At 38.9% G+C, this 21,493-nt stretch overlaps 6 protein-coding genes and 1 pseudogene across 12 annotated transcripts; 2 read left to right on the forward strand and 5 right to left on the reverse strand.

Annotated features, from left to right (window-relative positions):
* Positions 1 to 199: 199 nt before the first annotated feature.
* LOC139822075 (uncharacterized) lies at positions 200 to 6,241 on the reverse strand. Of its 2 annotated transcripts, none has more exons than XM_071793604.1 (7): positions 5,128 to 6,241; positions 4,538 to 4,640; positions 4,137 to 4,462; positions 3,624 to 3,995; positions 3,163 to 3,517; positions 2,321 to 2,718; positions 200 to 1,913 (listed from the first exon to the last, which is right to left on the reverse strand). In XM_071793604.1, exons 1-7 carry the CDS (start codon positions 5,386 to 5,388, stop codon positions 1,350 to 1,352), a joined length of 2,379 nt encoding a protein of 792 aa, XP_071649705.1. In that variant the 5' UTR covers positions 5,389 to 6,241; the 3' UTR covers positions 200 to 1,349. The 2 variants fall into 2 exon arrangements, with proteins under 2 accessions (XP_071649705.1, XP_071649707.1); XM_071793606.1 differs by having other exon boundaries at positions 4,137 to 4,391; positions 5,128 to 5,150.
* A 144-nt stretch (positions 6,242 to 6,385) lies between these two features.
* Positions 6,386 to 8,712, reverse strand: Bug (thioredoxin domain-containing protein bug). 2 transcript variants are annotated; one of them, XM_071793619.1, is made up of 5 exons: positions 8,440 to 8,712; positions 7,886 to 8,083; positions 7,454 to 7,665; positions 7,150 to 7,376; positions 6,386 to 6,849 (listed from the first exon to the last, which is right to left on the reverse strand). In XM_071793619.1, exons 2-5 carry the CDS (start codon positions 7,935 to 7,937, stop codon positions 6,471 to 6,473), a joined length of 870 nt encoding a protein of 289 aa, XP_071649720.1. In that variant the 5' UTR covers positions 7,938 to 8,083; positions 8,440 to 8,712; the 3' UTR covers positions 6,386 to 6,470. The 2 variants fall into 2 exon arrangements, with proteins under 2 accessions (XP_071649720.1, XP_071649721.1); XM_071793620.1 differs by having other exon boundaries at positions 6,386 to 6,825; positions 8,440 to 8,711.
* A 511-nt stretch (positions 8,713 to 9,223) lies between these two features.
* On the reverse strand, positions 9,224 to 12,739 carry LOC139822076 (kelch-like protein 5; annotated as a pseudogene).
* A 750-nt stretch (positions 12,740 to 13,489) lies between these two features.
* Positions 13,490 to 15,517, forward strand: LOC139822604 (thioredoxin, mitochondrial). Of its 4 annotated transcripts, none has more exons than XM_071794482.1 (4): positions 13,490 to 13,637; positions 14,284 to 14,487; positions 14,817 to 14,940; positions 15,148 to 15,517. In XM_071794482.1, exons 2-4 carry the CDS (start codon positions 14,306 to 14,308, stop codon positions 15,259 to 15,261), a joined length of 420 nt encoding a protein of 139 aa, XP_071650583.1. In that variant the 5' UTR covers positions 13,490 to 13,637; positions 14,284 to 14,305; the 3' UTR covers positions 15,262 to 15,517. The 4 variants fall into 4 exon arrangements, with proteins under 4 accessions (XP_071650583.1, XP_071650586.1, XP_071650584.1 ...); XM_071794485.1 differs by having other exon boundaries at positions 13,527 to 13,637; positions 14,287 to 14,487; XM_071794483.1 differs by having other exon boundaries at positions 13,629 to 13,761.
* LOC139822603 (uncharacterized) lies at positions 15,511 to 17,795 on the reverse strand. The gene is made up of 4 exons (XM_071794481.1): positions 17,609 to 17,795; positions 16,628 to 16,733; positions 16,243 to 16,405; positions 15,511 to 16,063 (listed from the first exon to the last, which is right to left on the reverse strand). The coding sequence occupies exons 1-4, from the start codon at positions 17,673 to 17,675 to the stop codon at positions 15,773 to 15,775; spliced, it is 627 nt and encodes a 208-aa protein (XP_071650582.1). The 5' UTR covers positions 17,676 to 17,795; the 3' UTR covers positions 15,511 to 15,772.
* A 238-nt stretch (positions 17,796 to 18,033) lies between these two features.
* Pig-q (phosphatidylinositol glycan anchor biosynthesis class Q) lies at positions 18,034 to 20,394 on the forward strand. 2 transcript variants are annotated; one of them, XM_071794475.1, is made up of 5 exons: positions 18,035 to 19,042; positions 19,282 to 19,558; positions 19,656 to 19,848; positions 19,934 to 20,048; positions 20,149 to 20,394. In XM_071794475.1, the coding sequence occupies exons 1-5, from the start codon at positions 18,250 to 18,252 to the stop codon at positions 20,337 to 20,339; spliced, it is 1,569 nt and encodes a 522-aa protein (XP_071650576.1). In that variant the 5' UTR covers positions 18,035 to 18,249; the 3' UTR covers positions 20,340 to 20,394. The 2 variants fall into 2 exon arrangements, with proteins under 2 accessions (XP_071650578.1, XP_071650576.1); XM_071794477.1 differs by lacking the exon at positions 20,149 to 20,394 and having other exon boundaries at positions 18,034 to 19,042; positions 19,922 to 20,048.
* On the reverse strand, positions 20,385 to 21,457 carry LOC139822605 (uncharacterized). Its single transcript, XM_071794486.1, has 2 exons — positions 21,197 to 21,457; positions 20,385 to 20,974 (listed from the first exon to the last, which is right to left on the reverse strand). The coding sequence occupies exons 1-2, from the start codon at positions 21,256 to 21,258 to the stop codon at positions 20,617 to 20,619; spliced, it is 420 nt and encodes a 139-aa protein (XP_071650587.1). The 5' UTR covers positions 21,259 to 21,457; the 3' UTR covers positions 20,385 to 20,616.
* Positions 21,458 to 21,493: the final 36 nt, after the last annotated feature.

Genomic DNA, 21,493 nt, shown 5'->3' on the forward strand with positions numbered 1-21,493 from the left:
ATCAACTTAGAGAGTAAATTTAGATTCCTTTATATCGAGAGTGATAACAGAAACAGCCAATAAAATGATCCTGTTATGTGAAAATATGTGTGAAGATGCAAGCAATGTTGCGGCTTTCTGTTAAAGTTCCTTCCTATTTCTTAGATATAGACAATCTAATGGTTTACAAAAAAATGGAAATAATACAACTCACGACGAATTAATTTAACAAATTTTCTGAGTAAAAATTTAATTTGTCATAAAATACTTTCCAAACAACAACAGCATGTAACAACAGTGTCATAATAAGAAACATTAATCGTTAAAACTAAACGATCACATTTAATTAAAAATAACTCCAGATCAATCTTCGTCCAAACAAAATTCAATTGCACGCGTATGGAATTTAATCTCTTTCGAGTAACTTTAATTAATACAACTAATAATGCGATTGTACACAATGATAAATAATTTTATCATTGTATACGTAATAAATTAAATAACCATGAAATTGAAACTAGAACAAATTTGTCCGTTGTGATGTGTATATGTCACGTACGACAGCCCATTTCTCGTTACCAAGAAATTTCAAATAAATTAAAAGCGCGTACTTAAAAACTTAGCTATATTCAAATTCAACTAATCGCAACGACTTCCATCAATGAGCGATTCGTGAGCTTCGTTTGCCTCGTGTATTTCGGCAACTCTGGTCGGACATAAGTACGCAATGCAATGCGTAATATGCTAATTTTTATACAATTATAATGCCCTAATTTTTATTTACATAATTATTATTATTATAAATATTACAAAATATATTATATTTGTATTACTTGAAAACTTGTGTGTCATTCAATAATAATATAATTGGTCAATACATTTACAATTTATATAATGTACGCTATTAGCCTGTCAAAAAAATTCATCACGATATATTCAAATTCTGCTTCTTTTTTTTCTTAAAGAAGACCAATTAAGCACCCGGCCAATTCTTCGTTGCGTAATTATGTCCAGTTCGAATCGATTGAGGTAATGCAACACTTGTATTCGCGGATTAGTTGCTCCCGGCAGTGAATCTTTCGATCAGGCTCACGAATTCATGATGGAAAAACGGCGAACACAGTACGGGAAATACGAACAGACAATAAACTTTGTTAACGAGTCAACAACGCTTACATACAACTAGGTCCCAATCGATGGCGATTGGGTTTGGTAAAAAAATCCGCTCTATTCGATTCACGCAACAACTCGCGGAACTTGTAACAATACTCCAGTCTTCACGAACGCTCCGTAGGCTTACGACAAGCTTACGGCAAGCTTGCGGGACGCGCTACGATTCTATGACTAGAATCGAATTGCAACAATTGACCTCAGTTGGTGTCGTCCACGCCGGAGAAGCGCGGTGGTGGAGACGGCGGCGGCGGTGGTGGAGGTGGCGGGGCCACGAACTCGTCTTCCTCAGCTTCCTCCTCGCCGAGGAGAAAGTTTTCGTGTACCTCTTCCTCCCGCGCTGGCTCCGGTAGCGCCAGCACGTCCTGACCGTGCTGCTTCAGGTGGTCCTTGAGGGCGAACGCCCGGCCATACGACGCGCCGCACACGTAGCAGCTGAACTTGAGATTATTGTCCTTCTTGTGGGTCTGGATGTGCGCGCGAACAGCGTAGAGCGAGGCGAACGGCCGTGAGCACTCAGTGCAGCGGAACGGCTTCGTGTGGCTGTTCTTGTGACCGGCCAGCTGCACCCGTGTCTTGAACGTCTTCGGGCAGTACGGACACGTGTAGGCGCGCTCATCGCCGTGCGTCAGCAAGTGATGATTGTAGACGGAGGACGCCTTGAAGCGTTTGCCACAATGCTGACAACCGTAGGGTCGTACGCCCGTGTGCGTGCGCATGTGAAGGGTCAGGCAGTAGGACACGCGAAAGGTCTTGCCGCAAACCTGCCGATAAACATAGATAAAAATATTAATGGAGCAAATGAGAAAGTCAGGATCCACATAAGACCGCAGCACTTTGACATTAGAAGCTTTGGCCAAGAGCTGCAACGCAACGAAAGAAGATACAACGTATTAGCACTAGAACTACCAAAGCAATCAAACAACTGATTTATAATTTCTTTTTTAATTACTCAAGTTTATAACGGTGCATCTTCTGAGATTTCCCGTGACTCTTGTTGCAATATGTAAACAATTAAACTGATTTACTTTTTCCTTTATCTCTTTTGTCAAAGATATATACATACACTTTAATAGAAGTTAATCGTTAATAGTCCTAATGTTAAAAAAACTTTCAGCCACGTGTCTATGTGATCACTTAACAAAACCTGACTATACAATTGTCCGCCTACCTCACAGGCATGCGGCTTCTCCCCGGTGTGAATTCGTTCATGCTTGACTTTCTCGTGCGGTCTGGTAAACCTGCGTCCACAATGCTGGCACTGATAGGGTTTCTGGCTGTCCCCTGGATCCATTGTTGTCACTGTCGTTGTCGCCGTCGTCACCGTCGTTGTTGACGTTACCGTCGAAGCCGGCGTTATCGTTGCTGGTGTCGTCGTTGCCTCGGAAGACGTCGAAATCAAAGTCTGCATAATAGGCGACTGCGGAGGTGCCAGTTCGACGTGCACCGCCGCGTGCATCGTCAGGCTATCCGCGGAATCGAACTTTCGGTTGCACACGGTACACGTCACTGAGTCGCCCGTGTGAAGCGTCATGTGCGCGTCTTTGTACGATTCGGATAGCGTTTTACCTGCAGAACATTAATCGACATGTTAAGAAAACAAGAGGTAAAATTATTTAGCTTAATATGTAATTTAACATCAAAAGCGCGTTATCAATTATTCTCATATCGTTGCTTGAAAATAAAATTTTGTGTATGATTTAAAAGATCATTAAATACATTCTCATGCTTTCCCACATATCTACCTAAAAAAATTACCATTATATATTAAAATAATAATAATAGTAATTAGCGTATTATCGTAGCCTTGTAGAGCCTTATAGTTTCACTTTTTCCTACTGTTTAAAATAGCAGAGACACACAAGTGTTCGGATTTCTCATGACTCCTCCATATTTTGTTATACATTTGATTATCGGCTCAGTGACAAATTTAACGATATACGTCGTCATTCTTAAAGTGCGAACCAAGTTAATATCTAATTCGAAGGGTAAAATAAAAAATAGATTTATTACCGCATTCGGGGCACGTGAAAGTCGCGTTAGGGGTGCCCTCGGGTGCATCGACATGTCTGGCTCTCACTGGCGCGTGCATCCTCGAATGCAGTCGTAAGCTTTTGTGGGAGCAGAATTCGGTACCGCATGTAGTACAAAGGAACGTCTTCCGGTTCGGATCGGCTTCGCCGTCGTGCACCTTCGCGTGAAGTTGCAAGGCTCTAGGGGTCGCGAAGCTCTGATCGCATTGCTCGCAACGATTATTGCCACGGAGACAGGCGTGCACGCGAAAATTTCCCAACTTGGAGAACTGCTGCAGGCACTGATTGCATTTGTACATTCGCATCGACGCGGTCGCCAGGCGTTTTTCTCGTACCTGCGATATTATATATATGCGTTAGAGAGAACATGAACTCTTACGTGACGAAATGCGTATCGCGCGAGATTTTTCTTCCGTTGAGAAGCGCGCCTTTAAATCACACCTTAACACCTTCCACATTCGAAAAGAACTTCTCGATCATCGGAGCCTTCGCTGATTGTGACGTTGTCACCTGAATCGGAGTACGGTCCCAGAATTTCTCAATTTGCACGACTTTTCTGGTGTAGAGCCTACCCTCGCTATCCACACATTCCTCCGTGCGCAACGTGTTCATCGTCTGCCGCTGCCGTGCGTTCGCCACATTTTCCGAGCCCTCGGACAACACGGATACCGGACTTGTCGTCGCCAGATCATTCAACTGCTCCGCCATCTCTAGCAAAACCTCCTGGCCATCGTGGAACTGCTTGATATGCTCCAGGACGGAGTTGAAGCTCATTTCGCAACTGGTGCAACTATATACAGCGTCAGACTCGAGCTGTAGCAACAGAAACAAAGTTGTAATTGTTGTAAAAAACAAAAACAATCGAATTACTATCAATTTAAAGAAATGATTTCGTGATAATATTCGCCAAATACATGTAAGATACAAATATAATCCGGTTTTCGATAGATATACCTCGCACAGCTCTCGCTTAACACGCAGAAAACCAGCCTCGTCGATCTCCCCTGTCTCGTTTAAACGATCCACATCGATCAGGGCAGCGGCCTCGCCATCCAGGAGCTCGGAACTGTCCGGTAACACGGCGATCACATTCTTCTCCATTGACGCCGTCTTGCGGTCTGCATTCGATATGGGGATAGTCATCAATCCTTGTGACGACTGCAATCTTCTCTGCGCTCCGCCACCGTCGCCGGCGAGTCCTTCGGACATCTTGAAATCCAGAGAATTTTCATCTGGTTGCGTTCCATCCGTGTCCATCTTTTCTACGACTTTAATCTCTCCTGATATTTTTCGTTAGAAACGACAGTCAAACCCACAGAAATCCTACGTATAAGAAAAACAGCAATTCTACGAACCATTCTCATCCAATTGTATCGTCTGCGGATCGCCCATTATGATAACTCCGTTGCTGCCCATCGTCGCGAGGAAGCCCCGATTAATCTGCTGCGCCTTGACATCCTAAAATCAAGAGTTACAATTGTATCTTTGATGGAAAAACCAAACAGTTTGAAAGTCTTTTTATATACATAGAGCTTTGAATCATTAAATATTTAAAAGTAATGAATTAATCCACGTGCACATATTAATGTACAATATTATCTAGCGATATAAGTTAGCAAGTAGACAAAACAATTTGCTCCAGCCACAAAATATGCTTTTGCTCCTTTTGTGAAACTGTATCATGCATTAAATTGAAATCGAAATTTTCTGTATAATTCAATTGAAACTCATATATTTGCAGGTTTTGTTATTTCAAGATAAGACTTCCAAGAAGTTCGTTTAAAGGTTCGTGCGACAATTACATCTTTGAAAATTGTCACAAATATTTTCTATCCTATATATAATCAACGTTTAAAATAACACGAGACAAATGTTTGAGAAGCTTGCGATAAAAAGCCCTGTGTAAATCGCCAACAAAGCTATTCACATTCCCCTTTTGCCGTACCATTAGCAAATCCATTTTGATCTCGGGCTCCTTTCCGCCCTTCCTGAGCTTGTCCGCCAGAATCTCAGGCTTCATCTTGTACCTGAGATCGTGCTCGCACATGTCCAGGTGCTGAATGAGCGCTGTCACGGAGTCGGAACGCTGGGAACAGCCGGGGCAATAGAGATTGTCCGTCAGGCTTAACAAGTGGTACTTGAGGGACTGAGGATTGTTGAAGGTCTCGCCGCAGCACATAGGGCAGATGAGGTTGATCGAGCCCATAATTCAACCGTCGGACTCTCCCCGGGATCGGACGATCGGCACCGCGCTGCGCGCCCGCGGTCTGCGATCCGCGCTCTCCGGTCAGGTGCGGTTTAACCTAGCGCGGGACGTCGGACGGAAGCGTTTGCGGGAACGTATCTGCGGAAATCTCTCATCTCGCCTGTCGAATATCCGGCAAAATTCCGTACGTGCCGAACCGAGCCGTCCTGTCCTCCTCCCCGCGCAGCGGTCCACAGCACTCGCGGCGGCCTGGTCACCGCGACAACAAATCCATTGGAGACGAACTTCAGCGCAAACAAATGCCGCACACAACAATCGTGAAGTTGGGAATTTAATAAGTGAATCTCGAAGTCGGCCATTACAACGTCGGACCCGCCGCACGTCAAGTTAGCGCGTTCATCGCGCCCTCTTCGTAGCTGCACCTGCACCTTCTGCACTTGAAACGAAGTGGATATGTAATTACACGTTGGAGAGAAAAGGAAGAAAGAAAAACAAAGTGCATAAAGTACATAAATATCATAGCGCCAGACGACGCTCATTTTAAATGGTCGTCATTCTGTCAATTTTCTTCAATGAAATGAAGAGATTATAATCGCAAACTAAAATTAAAAACTAAGTTGTATAAGATATATAATTTAAATAAGGCAAATTAGGCAATGAAAGTCGAGCACAGTTTATATTTATGGAAACAACCAATTAATAATTTTAAATATAAACTGATCTGTATGTACAATGACCAAACAATTTTATTAACATTAAACTTACACTTTAGCTTAAACGTGTATACAAATAAAGGAAGAAAATTAGAATATATGAAACTCATCAGTGTCGGTCAATCGGGTCAATGTTGATATTTTTCACTCATGAGCACTAATTTCGATTTCGAGTAATCATTAAACTTGCAGTTAGTCTTTTAGCAATAAATAAAGCAAACAGTAAATTTGGCAGTAATTAAAGTAATTTAAATTTAAACGAATTCTTGGAATTTCCCTTATCCTTTATATATGTATATATTTATTTTCCTTCTTCCTATTTACAAGTTTACAAAATGAATAAATAATTCAGCAATTAGTCTGCCTTTCTCAATCAGCATGCTCGTGCTCCTCATTACTCTCGAGCCAGGTATTCTGAATAAGCTCAACGAACTGTTGCCACCATCTGCTACGCGATGTGAAGTACAGCGCGCAGGCAACTATGAAGACCCACGACAGCACCAGACAATAGTCCGTCTCGTTGGAGGGCGTGCTCGAAACCGGCCCCGTAAAGTCCGCCGACGTAACGTACAGCGAGCCGTTCGGCTGCAGGTTCGTCAGATGAGACACGAACTTGGCGAACGACTCCAGGGTATAGGTCGTGTCGTTGAATTTGGCGACAGGCTTGCCGTTGTGAACCAGCATCAGCGTCGGCACCCCAACTATTCCGTATTGAGCATTGAAGCTGAAAGCGATGTATTTTCTTACACTGAGAAAAAATCCAAAAAAAAATATTTATTAGGTGGCTCCTAATAGCATATTTACTTATTTTTTTACACATGATTATTTAGAATTAGATATTTTTATTTCAATTAAATAAAAATATCTAATTCTAAATAAATATGTGTAAAAAGTAAGTAAATAATGCTATTGGGAGATACCTAATAAATATTTTTTTGGAATAAAATATTTTCTTCTCAGTGTAGAATCAATTTTGAATACCAAAGGACAAGAAAAAAAGAAAAGTGACAAATTTTCTTTCCATACGTCCGAATTTTGTAACACTTACCTTTGGTGTTTTATAGCATCGATGGCTACGGCTTTAACGTGGGGAAACGAGCGAGGTATAGCGTTAAAATGCGGCGCAGCTTGGCTACTGAATACGCACCATCGGGCATAGAATAACACTAGAACGCACGTTCCTGGTAACTGTTTACCGTCTTTGTCGTTTCTGGAACGATTTGAGGGGCCAGGCTCCAAGATCAATAGCTCCATGAGTCTAGTCGCATTGACAATCTATAACAATGACAGATTTATAAGAAAGCTATATTATCTTGTTCAATATATTGTACTATTTTATAAATTTGTAAGACCTCAACAGGACCGTAGATCTTCTCCGACGAGCAATTAACTTTAGTAGTATTGGTTGAGACCGTGACATTTACTGGAACATCGGCATTTACGTTCGCAGACTCATTCGTTTCATCTGTATGAACCTGCTTACTTTCTTCTTCATTGATAGCATCCTCAGATGCTGTTTGTATTGTAAATACTTCCACGACTTCTTCGCTGTTTGCGATATTAACTAAAAATTACAGATAATACACTTTGCGTTAATCCTAAAAGCAGTTTGAAGTTGAGAACGTTTATGCAAACTTTACAGTTTAGCTTTATCGGAGATCAATATATTCAGATATCTAGCAACTGCTAATATCTGTGTTATATTTAATAATTATTAGATTCCTTTTATGCAAAGAATGCATGATGAAAGATAAAAACTAATAATTAAATTAATTATTTCTTACCTAAGATTAGAGGCATAACGAAGCCTATGAAGCTTATTCTCAATAAGTTCATCTTTGGTGTATGGCATTAAACTACTTGTGTTACGATCAAATTGATAAATCGATTCTGTGGTTTCCACCGATGCGACGGAATGTACAATCCGTTTGACTTTGTGGATTCCTCAGATATCTTGGTATGTCAAAATGCATTAATTTCACCTTGAAACAAGTTAAGAAGATTTAGGTCTCTCTTTTTCAGCAGTCCTATCAAGTAACTGTCCTAAAACATTCAGTTTGCCAACAACCTTCAAAGAGTTCAAAGTCCATCTTAGGTGACTTATTCATTGTTCTTAATTCTCTTTAAATAACTATAAAAACTAGAATAACTCTCTATATAACTAGAATCTTTAAATAATTAGAATAGAACATATATATATGAACAATCTGCATAAAATGTTTTTCAGATAAAAATTAATTGCACGTTGCAGTTATTAACCGGTGGCCAGTACAATTATATGTTAATGAGTTAAATAAATAAATTTGTTCAATCATATTAATTGCACGTTTCTTCTTACCTAAGTAGATTCAAGTCTACACTCAAAATATAACCTACAAGTCTCTATACCTATAATTTTAAGGTTAAGAGCTTAAAATTGATTTTAATCCTACTTGTCTCTCTGATTTATCGAAGTACAGTTATTTATCACTTCTATTCAGTCTTTGAGAGTCTCGAGTTTCGAACATAAATGTCGGGAAAGCAATAAATAGGTTGTTTTTCTTTTTTTTACAGTAAGTTCGGTTAGTTACACCGCTCGACAACTGATCCACTTCAGTCTTCAGTGTCAGTGCATGAATATATATATGCAGTATGGTTCCTTATTGAATATACTCACAAGCATTTGACGCACGACAATTCAAAAAATGAAATGATTTTCTCATACTATATGATTCCATGAAGGAAAAAGAAAACAAATTGCACATGATTGAGTTGCATTTAATTACGAAACAAGTTTTTAAAAAATATTCAATACATAATAGTCATATATATACATATATTATAAACATTTAAATATATAATTGTCTTTATATATATATATATATATATATATATATATATATATATATATATATATATATATATATATATATATATATATATAAAGACAATTATATATTTAAATGTGAAAGCGTGATATAAGCAGTTTTTTAGTTTTAATATTTAATAAGTATGTCGCAAAAAATGTGATAATATTAGCATTGAGCATCTCAATCGGTCAAAATGCTCGTTAAAGCGCTCATTATGACTTCATGTGTAGTGTTTAGCGTGATGCGGCGAATAAGAAATAGCACAAGTGCGAATAAAATCGCTATTAGAAGTTTATTTTTTACAATTATATCACAATTGGATTATATTGTGTTACACTTCCTGCATTACGTTGTGTTTCTTTAGATTTCGTTCTTTGTACCTGAATCTCTTGAACTTTTTATCGCTTCTCTCTTTTTCTCTCTGATGTCTAATTTTGAAACACCTAAATTACAAATATAAATTGCATAATTAACAAGTCCAATTACTGATCGTTTAGTAAAAATAATCTACATGCTGTTGGTTAAATTTTTTACAACAACACAGGGCCCCGCACGGCCAGCGTTAAGAGGAGCAACCTATAAACATAAAAATGTTTAAGTTTACAAAATACATTTACAATTATTTCTATTTACCATATTCAATTACAGGAATAGTTTATACACTCACAGGTTCCCATTCGTTGAGATGTGGATCGTAGGCTTCCACTAGTGTGAGAAATTGTTGGCCGTCGTATCCTCCCACGGCCATAAGTCGGTCACCTAATTCGCACACACCAACTGAAGACCGGGGCACACTCATTGGCGCAATCATAGTCCACGTATCGGTTTTAGGATCATATCTATATTGTTACATCGCATTATATATAACTTGACAGTTTTAACATATAATGTAACAGCGGCTTTATACCTTTCTACACAGTCCAATCTGCTAGTATCGCTATCTGAAAAGTCGTAACCACCGAGTGCATAAAGACAACCATTCACTACTCCTACGCCTACGCCGCATCGTCTCTTCGACATAGGTGCGCACGGTGTCCATTTGTTCGTGTGCGGATCGTAACATTCTACCGTATTTAAGCAGAAACTGATATCTCTTCCTCCTACGGCATACAATCTAAAACACCATAAAAAATTTAATATCAACGTTATTTAAAAAAATTTAATATTTAATAAGATTTAAAGTTAATAAAATAATATTTATACGAAGACACGCACTAAAAAGGAAATTAAAATGATTGAAAACAGATATGACGTAATAATTTATCTGTAAAGACTTACTTATCATTTAACACAGCTACACCGACTCCAGATCTTTGTACGGACATAGGACATATTGAACTCCACTGACCTGTTCCCGGATCCCATCTGTCTACCTCATTAAGATATCTCTCCAACACCGTCGTGACCACCAACAGCATATAAAAGTCCACCTAAGACTGCCACTCCTAAAAAAGAATATTATAACGTATTTGCCAGGGTTTGATTATGAATAAATGAAATAAATTGCACATTAATTTTGCAAATTCTCATGCATTTGCACATACCTAAGTCTTCTCGAGGAACATTCAAAGGTGGTAGAGTGCTCCACGTAAGAGTGGAGAAATCGAAGCATTCTACTGTGCATGCTAATGCGCAAATCAATTTTTTATCGACTACTACTGCGTCAGATTTAAATTCACGGCTTATGCGTGATACAGATGACCAGCGTTTATCGCAAAATTCATCTAGAGATCGCCAGGCATTACCGTGTAATGAAAATGCATCTACAAATGGTGCACCTAGAAAGTACGTCGCAAATTATTTCGCTTGGAAAAACTAAAATAGTGCGACAATATTGGCATAATATATTTTCTTTACATTAATCGTGATCGATTAATTATCAGTTATGCGATTAATATTAAATAATTCATTTTAAATATAATAAATTACCTTCATAGTAGCCCATACATCCGATAGCTAACAACGTACCCATAGTGGCTTTTCTGGGTTTCGTTCTGCCTGTTTGAAGCAAAGATCTTCGCTCAGGCAGCAAATGATACATAAATGCTTCAATTACTAATTCCTGCGCCATTCTTTGGTCTTTGAACATTTCGTTACTCACAATATTATCAGCTATAAACTGTTTTGATTTATTAGTGCTAATGCACAAGTTCTGTCGAGTAAAAAAATTGAGCTGCCGATGAACTTACCGCGGGTGATAGCAATGATAATTTGACTAAACCTAATAATTTACTGGCATCTTTGCTCCTGTTTTCTGGATCGTGTTCCAGCCAAGTCACTAGTGCCTGAAATAATAATAAAACAATGATTCTATTTATTCTGTATCTCCAGCTTAGGTATTTTAATTGCATTTGTATGAATTGGTTCGTTCAACAAACAGTTGTCTTACATGAAAGATAGTTTCTTCCGAGGGAACATTAAGATCCTCAAACTCAAGTAACTTCACAACTTCATTGGCAGATAGCAGTAAGAATTCTTGATTTTTTGTAACTTCCATGAAATGTTTGGTAATGTATGCGTGTGCGTATTCAACCAATTCCGAACAATCCTTATGCCCAGTTCGCGTATCGGCGAACATCCATATGCCCAGACAGTTGCTTGGGTGAAGTTGTTCGACGAGAAACTGGCAGCACGCTTTAATAACTGGATTCAATTGTAACAAACATGCTGTTGCAAGTAGAGACTCTACGCTATCTTCCTGCAATTCTATGCAACCTGCAAGTATAAAAAAAAAACATGTTATTAAGAATTGACAAATCCAAAAATCAACAAGAACGGCTTTAAAAAAATATCTGCAAATGCCTTTATCGTAACGTTAATATTCGTGAAATGTTTTCTTACGTGAAACATATCTTCTCAAGCAGAATTACCTGTATAACAATAAAGAACCAAAGCCCATAAAGCATCTCCATCAACATCCATTAATTCTATTTCATTTTGTGCCGACTCTCGCAGAGAGCTTGTGAACATGGTAGCAAAATATTCAGAGCCAGCACTGAGTACTAATCGATGAGCTGGGACACGCTTATTTCCTAAAAAAGCACAGAACAGAGAAAAGAAATATGAGAAATGGAACGTCACAAGTTCATCGAGTGTGAAAAATATTTTCAATATGTTGTGTACAAAATGTACTCTCTCTTCAATTTTTACTGGTTAAAAACTTTGAATAACAACTTTTAACAATAAAAAGAATTTCTCTTCGAATCTCTTGATTATACATAAAATTATATTAGAAAATGCACATTTTATGTAAACATATTGGTATAAAATAATAACTCTCCTTGTTCTTATTAATTAAAACATTTGATTAACCATTATCATCTGAATCATTACAAGTCCAATTAACAGTTGACACATAGGTGCGTTATCAAAACAAAAAGTTACAAAAACATACACTCACCCGCGATCAGCGTGACGTCTGTCAGCTGTTGCTTGTGCAGATAACTCTCCATAATTTGGAGGCTATTTTCCGCGTGCTTCGGCGAGATAGACACGCATGACATTGTGGGGGTAATTGTTTAAAATACGCGCTACACCTCAAATATCAATAAAATTATGCTCATTCGACGAGTTTTGACACGAAACGAAAGAATCTGGCAGAAAAATGCGGCGGTCTGCCCTGCGAAGCGAGATATTTAGCGTTAAAGTTGACGATTCTTAGGTTAGGAACCCCGTTGTATCGACGTGATGTAGCGACCATGAAGCCCCTTGCACAATGTCAGACAACAGGCAATAGCAAATCATTGCCCAAAGGTTATTCTACATAGAAGTCGTAGTCGTGAGTTGTAAGAAATTGACCAATCACAGATTGAATATTCTCCTCAACTTCATATGTGATTGGTCAATTTCTTACAATTCACGACTACGACTTCTATGTAGAATAACCTTAAGTTGGCCACACACACTTTTTCGTAACAGTAACAGTAGGATTTCGACCAATCGTGTTACTCGATTCGGGAACATACGGCCGTACGTTTTCGAATCGAGCAACGCGATTGGTCGAAATCCTACTGTTATGCTGGGTCTACAATGGGAGTCGCAAAGTTGTGAGTCGCAAGAATTGACCAATCACAGTCGATTATTCTCCTCAAATACGATTGTGAGTGGTCAATTCTTGCGACTCACGACTTTGCGACTTGCATTGTAGACCTAGCATTATGCTGGGTCTACAATGCGAGTCGCAAAGTCGTGAGTCGCAAGAATTGACCAATCACAGTTGAATTTCAGAAGAATAATCGACTGTGATTGGTCAATTGTTGCGACTCACGACTTTGCGACTCGCATTGTAGACCCAGCATTACTGTTACGAAAAAGTGTGTGTTGGCCAGTAGGGCACTTAAGTACCTCATGGTCTCATCAACTGTTAAAAGAGACGAGTGAGTAAGTCGTTAGATGCCGTATGAACTGGCCTTAGCCTAGGTCACATGAATCGAAAGTCGTGTCGTAGAATGACATCAATCGATTGGGAGAATCGATGTGGTCAATTCTTACGACTCACGACTTTACGACTCGCATTGTAGACCTAGCATAACTCGCAGAGATAGAAAGAGAAGGGAGTATACTCGTGTGCACTCGGGTGACGTTTTCGAACAAAGAACAAACTTCGCGGTCATCGTCGACCTTGCTGCGCATGCGCGGGAAAAAAAAAATCTGTCCCAAGTGACGATAGGTTATCGACGGAATATCGGTGAGTGTCGCGAATTTTTACAATAATACAGATCCGGGCAATAAAACAGAAAAGTTACGAAAGACGCGGGACGACATATCTGCAAATTAACGTATCGATGTGAGAATATATATTAGGCGCACGAGTACGTGAAAAAACCAAGTTCAATGACGCAATTACGCGCACCGTCTTTCGTTAACCAGTTACACGGGGTGGCGAACAAAAAAGAACCGTCGGTCGATATCGGAAAAATTTTCTTTACAATAATAAAGAATAACGAACGACACTTTTAATGACGAGCACTAATTTCAGCACAAACTTCTTAATGACTCTTTTTAAATAAATTTAATAAAAAATTGCTATTTTTATTATTAAACTAATAACTATTGACATGTGATGTGATGCGATGTCAAAATGTCAAACTGTACACGTTCACGCGTCGTTTGGAATTCGTTAAACATTTTGGCCTGCCAAACTAAGCCTTGAAATTTGTCAAAAGATGAAATCTGTAAATGTAAATGTAATTTGCAAAATACCAATATAGGGATTCAAGAAAAAAAAATAGATATAGAGAAAGTTGAAAAGAACTTAGGAGAACGAATAGACGTGGGGAGAAAGGCGATTCTATTTTAATGTATAACTTAGTTTTGGTTATTTTATATTTCAGCAGACTGCCAAGAAGCTAAAAAATGCAGCGCCTAGGAGTTCAGACTATTCGCACCAGCAGAACCCTCTTGGGCAGTAGGTTGTATACCACTGCGCCTGCACAGGAGCAAGTGGTGTCCGCCACCTTCAAGGTTCAGGATCACAAGGATTTCCACGAACGTGTAATGAACTCCAAAGTGCCCGTTATCGTCGACTTCTTTGCCACGTAAGCGTCGCGTAAAACGTTACATAGACAATTGGATTTCATTGCAGTCTTCAGGCTGATTTTTGTATTATCTACTGTCTACCTTCTTCTTAATTGTTATCGTCAAATGTTCCTTTTTCATACAATATTTCATACAAATATTTGAATATAATAGTTACAAAATGTTTCAAGTTTTACCATGTGCGTTAAGTTATAAAGAAGACTAAATAAAGCAAAGGAAATACAGTAAACATTGTGCAAGATTGCTTCTTCCATAGTTTATCTACATAACAGTAGGATTTTTGAAAATCAAATCTGCATTTAATTTAGAATTTGCGCAATTGTTCCAGATGGTGTAACCCATGTCGCATGCTGACCCCGAGAATAGAAACAGTTGTTGCCGAAAAACAAGGGAAAGTACTGTTGGCTAAAGTCGATATCGACGAGAACACAGACCTCGCCCTTGACTATCAAGCAAGTGTTTTTTTTTTTTTGCAATTTTAGTACAATTAAATAGTGATTCCAAGTCATCGGTTGATGATGCACCTAATTTTATAACAAATTTAATGTTGATTTTTTTCCAAGTTTCGAAATTCAGGATTATAATTGAATGATTGTGCGTTTTTTATTTTACGATTAACTTCGGACTGCGTATTTTATCATGTATTAATTTTCACACAGGTTGGATCCGTGCCTGTACTCATCGCTATGAAGGACGGAAAGGTTCTAGAGAGAATAGTCGGTCTTCAAGATACCGACAAGCTCAGACAATTTGTTAACAAGTATGCGGAGTAGCGCGTAGCCAAAAATTATTATGTAAATTACCTCTGATGGTCGCAGTTTTTGTCAATCCTTGTATAGAGAATTTTTACATTACGCTTCAAAATCCGCACGACTATGTTTATAGTAAATTTTTCTTAGCTACTAAGTAAATGTATCCCGATATAAATATATACATATATAGATGATATTGTGCAAAACAGGTTTAGATTTATCTCGCTTTGCAGATTTAATAAAAGGTTTTTATGAATAAAATACCATAGCTTAAAAATATGAACATTTTTATTTATGATGAATTGAAATTATGAGATAAAATGACTAATGTTACACACAATGTCGTATGTGAAGCGTCGAATTAATTAATTGCCGCAGTCATCGTGATACAATTGAACTAAAATGTCGGTTCGACAAGAAATGTGTGAAACTTCCTCGCACAAGCTGCCGAAATTTTTCGTATATCATCCCTCGGATCCAACATATTGATGCTGCTCTTTTCGCGATTATTTCTCATGAAATTTTTCGAGGTTCAAATTTCCTCGCTAGGTGATAAAGTCTGTAAAACTTGTCGCGCTCTTTTATAAGGAGTTGTCTTCATAAGCTCTTTCTTGTCTTTCTCGTCCTCCTCCGCCTCAGCTTTTTTCATAAGTTCCATTGCCTTTTCTATTAACGTTTCGCGCGCCGAGCCTCTGCACTTTTCAAAGTATTCCAGAACGATAGGGAAAATTTCGTCACTAATGCTATAGCTGCTCAGTAAATTGTCTATCAACCAGATCTGCCTGAGCTTCTCGAATTTCCATTCGTTTTTACAATGTTTCCACTGTAACAACAATTTATATTCAAAATTTGGGACACTTGAGAAGATCGCCAAAATATTTACGTGTTTACGTAAACAGAAAAAAAAACGCGCACTTGCATTATAATTTCACAAGGTAGTCCAGAATTGACTCTTTAAATATTAAGGATATTAATGAACAATTCTAACAATTCACAACCTACCTTCTTTAGATAGATATATGCCATATTTATGGCACGAATTTCTTTGTCCTTTTTCTTTTCGAGTTTTGCCAGGGTAGCTTTCTTCTTTTTCAACTCCCTTTTAGATAGAGGCTTCTCATTTAAATCTTTCTTTGAAATATCCTTACTGGTAGAAGCGTCGTCACTACAAAAGTTGTTCAATTAAATCCCAACTTCAACTGTATCTTTAAACGTGACTATCGATTGGTCAACGATCTAATATTTCATTAATAAGTCTTTTAATATATAAAAAAATGTTTTAAATATCTTTATGAATAATACAGTTGCTATTAAAGTCTCCTATGTCAAAATTTAATTTAAGATACAATTGTATTTATGGTAGGGTAAAATTTTTAAAATCTCTTACGCGGTATCGTTCAGTCTTTTTCTTTTTTTCTTTGGTTCGTCTTGGGCGACCGTTTCCTCCTGCGAACATTTCTTCGTTTTATCAGTTTGCTGATCATCATGGCGAGCTATGAAAACATTCATTACATAATATTATTTAACAGGATTTATACGTATATACGGACAATATGCACGACAATGTTCTATTCATTTCCGTTTATTTCTATGTTAGAATTTGCTAGAACATTCTTCTCTTAAGCCCATTCTACAATAGCCGTAAAGTATGCATTAAGACGTAAGTAGTAAGCTATTGACTAATGGGATTTTTACAATCCAAGAATGATCGGCTGTAGTTAATCAATTTTTACTGCTTACGTCTTAAAATATACTTTTACGGCTATTGTAGAATGGGCTTTACTGTATTCCACTAATAAGGCGAAAGGCGTTTTGAGTAAACGATGAAATCTTTTGTTTATTTTCAGGAGAGAACACTTATTGAAATTTGTTATATACAACGGCCTGTGTGCGTTAAGAATAACAAGATATTTCAACAAAATCAACCACGTGGCATGTGGCAATAACGAATATACATTTAACTCCTACCCAAACGACAAGGGCGACGGCCGACGATAAGATAAAGGGCGCTTTATCATCGCTATTGCGTCATTCTGTCTTTATCATTTATTAGACGCAAAACAAGGATAGAATGATACAATAGCGATGATAACACGCGCCTTTTCTCTTATTGTCGCTCTTGACGTTTGCGTAGGGGTTAAATGTATACTCCGTTACTGCCACGTGCCACATGGTTGATTTGATTTTGTTGAAATATTCCATTATTCTTAACACACACACACACAGGTTGTATAACAAATCGAGATGAAGTGTTCCCTTCTGAAAGTAAACAAAAGATTTCATCGTTGTTTATTAAAAATCGTCTTATAGGAAGCCCCCCCGAATGCACCCAAAGAAATTAATCTTGGAATCGCTTTTAGAAGCTTACCGAGTTCTTTGGCGGGTCGCTCCACCCGTTTCTGTCTCCTTATTCTACGCTCAAACATCTCCTTCATTTATGTTAAAATAGAAATCAAAGTGTTTCTTGTGTATTCCTCGTATTCAGCCCTATCCTTAAATATTTTTCCACTCAAACTTCCTTGTAACGATCAGCAGGATCAGCTGATGACACACAGCAGAAGACAAATCGACCACGTGACAACAGCCACTCACAGCCCCCGGTGCATGGAGTTTTTCCACTGGACCAGCCAATTGACGACGTGGTCAATCGAGTCCCACGTCTCGCCAATTGGCCAATTCGTAACCTAACCTAACCTAACCTAACCGTCTGATTGGCTGGTCCAGGGCTCCAGGGGAAAAACTCCGAGCGCCGGTCGGCTGTGAGTGGCTGCGGTCACGTGGTCGATTTGTTTTCTGCTGCCGTGTGTCATCAGCGTCATCAGCTGATCGTTATAAGGAATTTTGAGTGGAAAAATATTTCCACTTATAATTATAGAAAGCAGAGTGGAAAACGATATCTCAAAGCGACTGAATAAATAAAGAAACATTGCGCTTGTAAAATGGAAATAGTAAGAGGAAGAAGACAGGAGGTTCAGGTAACGCGGATACGTGATCTTCGACGGTAAAAAAATGACGAACAATTTACTAATATTCATTCCTCAAACCCTGTGCGCCGAACGGTCCGGTTATATACTTGGCAAGGTGATACACGATGCCCGCGGCGACCTGAAAAAGTTCTACGTCGTCAGCTTGCGTAGGGCCGCCTCGGTAGAGCTAACCACCAAGTCTACGTTAGGCGTCATCGGGTATTATTCCAGTGGGAACGACGCGATCGAGGAACCTTCGGAACGTAAGCACAATTGGGTGCACATCGGGACGAAGCCGTCCAAGGACGGGCGCGACAACGAGTATCGTCTGCTGAATGTCGTTCTTAACAATAAGAAGATGGATCTGTCAGCGATGCGCACGATCCTCGTTCTGTACAATCAGCAGGCGTTGCGGGAGACAGAATTGTTCGTGAGCGAGACAGCGTCGGGCGATCACTTTCACGAACTCGCGAGGCTGATACAAGACAAGAAGGATGAGCTGAGGATCAAATCCAGATTTGTTCGCACCTGGGAGACCTTGCTGACCTGTCATATGTCCCTCTACTTGTATCCCGTCTTGTTACTGTCCAAGGTGACGGAGAGACTATTGCCGGTATTGAAGTACTCCTACCTCGGCTTGCATGTCTACGACTGGCTGGAGAATGTCAAGTGGATGCTAGCGACGGTCGTACGGGACGGAAACTTTAAACTGAAAACGGGAAATTACGCGCTGGCAATTGTGATGGATATGGCGCTCGGAATCTTTGTACTGCGATTGTTGCAATATTATATCGAGGATCAGCCGTCGCAGCTTCTGCTAAACAATGCGGAGGCAAGTTTAGATATATATATGGCACGTACGTGAACAAAATAATCCATGTTCTAACAAAAGTTTGATGGACTTAATTTTAATGATTCAATAGGTTTCATTTCAAACCTGAGATAACTTAAAAAAAAAAGAAAATAAAAGGGTTGATTGTCCGTATTATATAAAATTAAATATTAGAAATATCTGCGATACACGTCTATCTATTTCTATTAACTTTAGCAATTGGAATTTCTATTTAACAGAAAGTTGTGGAGACTCTGAGGGACCTGATTGACTGGTTGATGGGTGTACCAGCTGGCCTGAAGCTCAACCATGCTCTGAACAATACTATGGGAAAGTTCTTCCTGTATCACATACAGCTCTGGTGGACATTTTTAATATTTTTGAAGCCGCTTCTGGATCTCGCGTTCCAAGTACTGCTTTTGTTCGGAAGACTGGGCATCACGTTTCAAATATCCATCGTTGCGGATCTTTTGGCTCTCGTTAGCTTCCACACGTACTGCATCTACGTTTATGCAGCAAGGTGTAATATATCTTTTCACGTCGCGTCGCAAAAACGATTTAATAAAACTGTCGATTTCTTATCTGAAATAATTTTAAAAGCTCGTAATCGATTATAGGCTCTTCAATGTTCAGCTGAGAGGGATCACGGCCCTCTTTAGACTGTTCCTCGGGAAGAAGAAGAATCCCTTGCGCGAGAGAGTGGACTCCTGTCAGTATCAAACGGACGAGCTGTTCGTCGGGACACTGTCGTTCACCATTCTCCTGTTCCTGATGCCCACAACGTGGGTGTACTATACCGTATTTACCATGGTGGGATGACGTATATTTTGTTTTCAAGATTCTTTTCAGACTCCTTTTCAGATAATCGCGGAATTATCTGTAGTTTTGATTGCAGCTCAGATTGGTATCAATCGCATTCGGTGGTTTTCTGACCAGACTGAAGTTTTATCTGCAAGTTATGCCCGTTTACACCTTTTGGAAGTGGCTGCTACGATCTTACAGCACTTGCAGTAAGTAGCGTAACGTGTCGGATCTCGAAAGAAAGGAATGTAGCAACTTTCCGTTGCCCGATAACAAGCAGTTTAATATCGCAAATAAATTTGCCCACAGGCATCGTTGACATCAGACTGCATCCTTGCTGCACCGAAGGACTAACTGTTCTGTCGATGACCATGGTTGTCGCGCCTTGGAGGCTCACGTGGAAAAAGTGCATCCCAGATACGATCGTTTGCCATCCGTCCATCGAGTGGTGCACAATATTGAATAACGTTATATGGGGCCATTTATTATATCCGTTATAAAAATCTATGTTAAACATCCATATTTTTCATTTACAATAAAAGACATTTAATATTACTCTCATCTTTTATTTACACCAAGACATTCCTCTTAACAAATTTCTTTCCTAGCACTCTGTACAGTATACATTTAGTATAAATATTACTGTCAACTGAATTAAGCGTCTGCTAACGTATACTTATGAAAAGCATGAACATTTTACATAATAAAACAATCTATTGCATAACAGAATTTTACGAAACAGCCCGTGAGGTAGCATTTCGGATAAACAGAGATGTCCTACCTCAATTTAACTTTAACATTCTGTTTCTCTTCTAATTCCTTCTGCATTTTGCTCAGCGATTCTCCCAAATCGGTATCGAGTAACATATCAATATCGTTTTCCTCTCTCAGGATACAGAAATAAACTAGGAATACAGCTATACTCGTCGAAATAACCATTCCCTGATACCACGGATATTTATCTCCTATCGGATCGCGATACTCGTCGATTCTCATGGTAGCGGCTTTCGATGTGGAATATTTTATGGGCTGATCGGCACCGTCATCCTCGCTTTCCAATGCTGTGCTCTGATCCTTAGAAGACACCGTGTCCCATTTACTTCTGACACTATGTGCTATCTGTGGTGCGTTGTACCTGCAAGAAATGAATCTTCTTAACAAATCGTTGCATTAAATTGTTTTAATGGATTTTAATTAACGATTGGCTTTAAAACATCATTGTTGAATTTGTAATACAAGTTTTGGACTGAAAACTGCTTTGAGACGTAACGCGAGTCGCACATATCTGGAATATATTTCAGCAATAAAGAATTCAACGAAAATTTTGATTAAAGATTTTAATTTGACTTTTAATTACCTTTTAAGCAGTACACTCTTACCGCGCAGTAAGAGACTGTTTTTTGCTACGTTGCCCAACATTGCAGGGATTCGAAATTAAAATTGTGTCCTCGTGAGGGATCTTCGTGTGCCTTATCTACACTTTATGTTGAGGCTACTTTCGAGTCGGCCTCAATCATGTACGAAATCACAAAATTGGAATACAATTTGATGTATATCTCGTATCGGATATTCGTCTTTTTTCTTGCCCTTTTGCTCCAAAGAGAAAAAGAGGTTTGTCCTTTTTCGAAGAACTTCCCGCACTGGTGCACACTAG

The sequence above is a fragment of the Temnothorax longispinosus genome, chromosome 11, assembly GCF_030848805.1.
Source record: "Temnothorax longispinosus isolate EJ_2023e chromosome 11, Tlon_JGU_v1, whole genome shotgun sequence".
Taxonomy (NCBI): Eukaryota; Metazoa; Arthropoda; class Insecta; order Hymenoptera; family Formicidae; genus Temnothorax; species Temnothorax longispinosus.